This window comes from Apaloderma vittatum, unplaced genomic scaffold (genome assembly GCF_000703405.1).
Source record: "Apaloderma vittatum isolate BGI_N311 unplaced genomic scaffold, ASM70340v1 scaffold1100, whole genome shotgun sequence".
In the NCBI taxonomy this organism is placed as follows: domain Eukaryota; kingdom Metazoa; phylum Chordata; class Aves; order Trogoniformes; family Trogonidae; genus Apaloderma; species Apaloderma vittatum.
In genome coordinates, this window is record NW_009694784.1 from 17,056 (window position 1) to 21,418 (window position 4,363).

The 4,363-nt window shown below is 41.9% G+C and overlaps 1 protein-coding gene across 1 annotated transcript; it reads left to right on the forward strand.

The window, feature by feature from the left end:
• Nucleotides 1-1,007: 1,007 nt before the first annotated feature.
• S100Z (S100 calcium binding protein Z) lies at nt 1,008-2,481 on the forward strand. The gene is made up of 2 exons (XM_009868709.1): nt 1,008-1,148; nt 2,323-2,481. Exons 1-2 carry the CDS (start codon nt 1,008-1,010, stop codon nt 2,479-2,481), a joined length of 300 nt encoding a protein of 99 aa, XP_009867011.1.
• Nucleotides 2,482-4,363: the final 1,882 nt, after the last annotated feature.

Consider the following 4,363-nt stretch of genomic DNA (forward strand, 5'->3'; position numbering starts at 1 on the left):
TGCAGAGGGAAACAGGAGCCTCGTCATCCTCCTGACAATTTTATGTCTGTCTCTATTTGTGTAATCCACCCTCTCAACCTGACAAACAAGAACCTGAACGTGAGTTTTGAAAGGAAAGTGACCATCACCATCTGTGATCTGAATATTTTCTTGCACACAACTCTGCTAGCCTGTAAAGCAGGTAAGTCTTAGTCTTTGTACAGTAATATATTTCAGGACTCCAGCCTTACATTGAACTTAATTCTGGCTTTTTAATCTGTCTCCCAGGGCTTAATCAGCATAATGTTTCCCTTTCACCTGATTTCTAATTTTAGTGGTTTTTTGAGTCGGCTACTCAGCAACTAATTGCATTTCCATCTTTTTTTCTTGGTAGTATTTCCCTGTGTGTCTGTGTACTGTATGCTTGATAAAGCAAACCCTTGGGGGTGCCTAGCTCACATTTGTTCGTTCCAGATAACTTACAGGAAAAAAACTAAGCCTAAGCAAACATGTCTGAATTAATTGAAAGCTGATGCTTCTATCCATTACTGGTGACTTTCATCTAATCACCTGAGAAACTGGTGTGGACATTTCTGTATAAATGAACATCCATTTCTGCCACTCGTAACTGTTGATCTCGGTTTTTTGAGAAAACTTTGGAATGAACAGATAGGAGGGTGTGTCTTTCTTTGTGTTTTCAGCTGTGGGTGTGAGAGGTTTCTTTTTATAGTAGCTTTGCAAAACGGATGCTCGGTAGATAACTTTTTTAAATATAGGCCTTCCTTTCTGTTTACTTTTTTGAAGCAATTGGTAGTAAGTTCAGGAAAATGTTTCATTTTATGTCAGTCTAGCTTTGCTCATGCACAGCTGACCAGATGGATAAACTGAAAACACATTTATTCACTACTGGTAGTAATTTCTGTCTTCGGCTAGCACTGCACACCTTCCCTGAGGGCGGCCTTTGGTTTGGCTCCTGTGCAACGTCACTTACTCTTCACCTTTGCCCTACAGCTCTCCCACTCACTGCTATGTCCACGCCGCTGGAGGACGCGATGGACACCCTGATCAGGATTTTCCATCACTACTCTGGCAAAGAGGGAGACAGATACAAGCTCAGTAAAGGAGAACTCAAGGACCTTCTCACCAGTGAGCTCACTGGCTTCCTTTCAGTAAGATGCAGCTCCTGAATCTCTTGAGTTACTGTTCCACAGCCAGGATAAGTGGCTATCCAAGCGCTCAGGAATAGCATCTCCTTCTGCAAGGCACAACCTGCTACAGCCTCTGAGATGACAGTTGTCTTTGTGTGGAGCTAAGCAGAAGGAGATGAGATCAGACGCCCCGTTTGAGAATTGTAGTTTCAGAAGTTGGTCCAGCCCTGGTGCCCTGCCATGTATCACCAGCAGCAGAGCCGGGTACCTGTGCTTTGCTTACTCCTCTGTGCTTTTGAGCAGGAGGGCAAGGGCAGCCTAGAAGCAGTAGCAAAATCGATGCTAAATCAGGATTTAATCAGTTTTTTGTTTGCTTGTTCATTTTTAGTAATAGGGCATAGATAAGTCCTTCAAAGGACTAAATCCAGCAACCAGTTCTCACAAGACAAGAAAGCAGCTTATGCACAATGGGCACAGACACAGTACGGCTGTGTGTGTGTGTGTGCTGCAGAGACATGATAAGAAATTATTTTCAGTGATAAGCCGCTGATCTAAGTATCTCTTATCATGTTTGTTCTGCATTATACAGCATGGATGCTTTTGTGGAATAATGACCAGATTCATAGTTGTTTTTCTGTATTCTCTTAATTGTTAAAATTAATTGTTGTGGACCCTCTCACCACCAGGATTTTTCTACATTGTATCAATTTCCTTGAATTGGATTTTCTTGGCTATTGATTTATTATTACTAGATTCACTGTTCTTACTCCCACTGAATAGGATGTGTTGTTTGCTAAGTAGAGATCTTCTGAATGTGATAAATGGATGTATAATACAACCACTTATGAATAGCCTGTTGAAAACCTAAGTATTGTTTGCTAAGGGCTGATACAAAGAAATACACATTCTAGATCGACCTTGTAAAAAAAAAAAAATCAGTACTCAGCAGGTCCTAAAACGTGTTTGATTCGTTTCAGTGCCTATTTAGTACCTGTACTTCTAAGAATTGCACTGTCCTCTGTTTGTGTTGCTGTGCACTTTTTTTGTGTTGCTGTGCACTTAGGGACTCCAGACCTACGCTTTTAATGCTGTGACTAGTGGTATATTACTATTAAGGTGCATAATTCATGCAAATTGTGTGTCATAATTGTGCATTCAATATCAGCACAGCTAAGGCACTTTTCTTTCCCTTTAGGGCCAAAAGGACCCCCTTCTTGTTGATAAGATTATGAAAGATCTGGACTCCAATGAAGACAATGAAGTGGACTTCAATGAATTTGTCGTTCTGGTTGCTGCTTTGACTGTGGCATGCAACAATTTCTTCGAAGAACAGCTAAAGAAAGAGGGAATATAAAAATGGTCAATACGGTCAATCTCCTGGCCACAAATGCAAGCAAAGCACACCTAATTAAGTAGCCCTCATCATCACCTAGTGAATGCAAACCATCATTCCTCCAGCTGTTACTGCTGGAAGACACAGAGCAGATCATCAGCTGGTGTAAAACCAAAGCCAGTTTACACTAGTTGAGATCTGACTTTTAATATTTTCTGTCTGTGCTGCATGCATCTATAACACACGTTCATCAATTGCCCAGGTCAAAGGCTTGGGGGGACAGATCATTCAGCAGGATGTTTCTTAAATGTCAGTGGAAATTAAAAGGCATGGGAATGTTACTTACATACTTTCTGAATTGGAAAACTTGGAATGAGACATCAAACTTGCAGTTTAGTTTTCGGTCATTCTATACCAACCATATTTTTGCAGCTCAAAAAGAGCATCTTGGTTTTCACTTAGCTCTACTTGTTCTAAAGCCCTTTATAGATGCTGCTCCGTACCTTCCCACACACTCATGTTTCAAATGTGGTCACAGCTGCCTCCTGACGCCTGAGCAGTCGGTACCACTTGCCATTGTTATGGGTTCATTTCCGCCACCTCCCTAGCTTCAATTTTGTTGTGTTGGCATTACTACATCCCAGTAGTCCACCTCTTCATTCAGCATAAACGAATTTATTCATATGATAAATTATTCAAATATATGGATGATTTGGTCAGCATGCTCTGAGGGCTGATGGAGGGACTGGGTCTTCAGGGAAAATGTAAACGACTTCTGATTTCACTACTCTGGCACCCTTAAAAGGAGAGCTTTTAGAGGACCACTTGTGGGGATTTAATGACAGGATCCCAGAGTACAGCTTTGTAATGTGAGTCATCTTATGGAATGACGATTTCAGTTCAAGCTGATCCAACCTACTGCATGGAAGTGGTGCAAAAGGGGCACTGGGACCCCATGGCCAGGTGTGCACAGAGTAGAACAATCCTTTTCTGTGTTAACCCACTCTTGGGTTGAATTAAGAATACTTCTACACTCCTGTTTGAATTGAGCATACTTCTAAAGCCAAGCAAATCCTCAGCAGCAGCATGTCATATCTTTTTTCCTGCACAGAGAGCTCTCTTTATTCTTTGTTGTTTTGTCGGTAACTTGAAACTGTAATAAAAGGCAACTGTTTGTGTAAGAGGTTGATGAAAAACCATTTCCCAATAAAGATGTTCCTTACTAGGCAACATCTGAGGAATGCATTTTGCTTGTTTTTCCTCCCTAGACCCCTGGATATTATTCAACAAGGGAGAGACATCATCCTAAGAAAGGGACCTGAACAAATGATGTTATCCCAGAAAAAAAAGAGACTTTGAAGTGGTGGCAGAGGCGCAGTGTGCTCCTTCTTTAACTCTTCAGTGACCAAAGTTATACAGGATTCACAGAAGATCTTCTAGGGGAATACAGCAAAAATATTAAGATAAAACCGACACAAAACTGCAAAGCTTTTTGCCCACCGCAATGTCATGCACCTCAATATCATTGCAGTGGTTGAGCTAGGATGGCAGGAGTATGAGCCAGAAAAAGTGAGATTGCTTTTATGGTTCCTCGTAGGTCCTGCCATCTGTTGCTGGTCTCCCAGCCTCTCACCTTCCTTCAAGGGGAAGGGAGAGAAGAGCAGTTTAAGGTTTCAACCCCAAGCTAAAAGGAATAAGATTGCCCCAGTTTCTTCATTATGACTTTCAAGAAAGGGGCTTTTTGGAAACAAGCCTCCAGAAAGTTCATAAACCTTCTGCTCATCTCTGATGACCCCTGGACTCAGCAGCCCATGTACCTAGCAGGATTATGCTAAGTCACAACTGGTAACAGCAGTGTGTCCCAAGGTCAGGCCGCAAGAGATGCTGCTGTGATGGAGAGGGT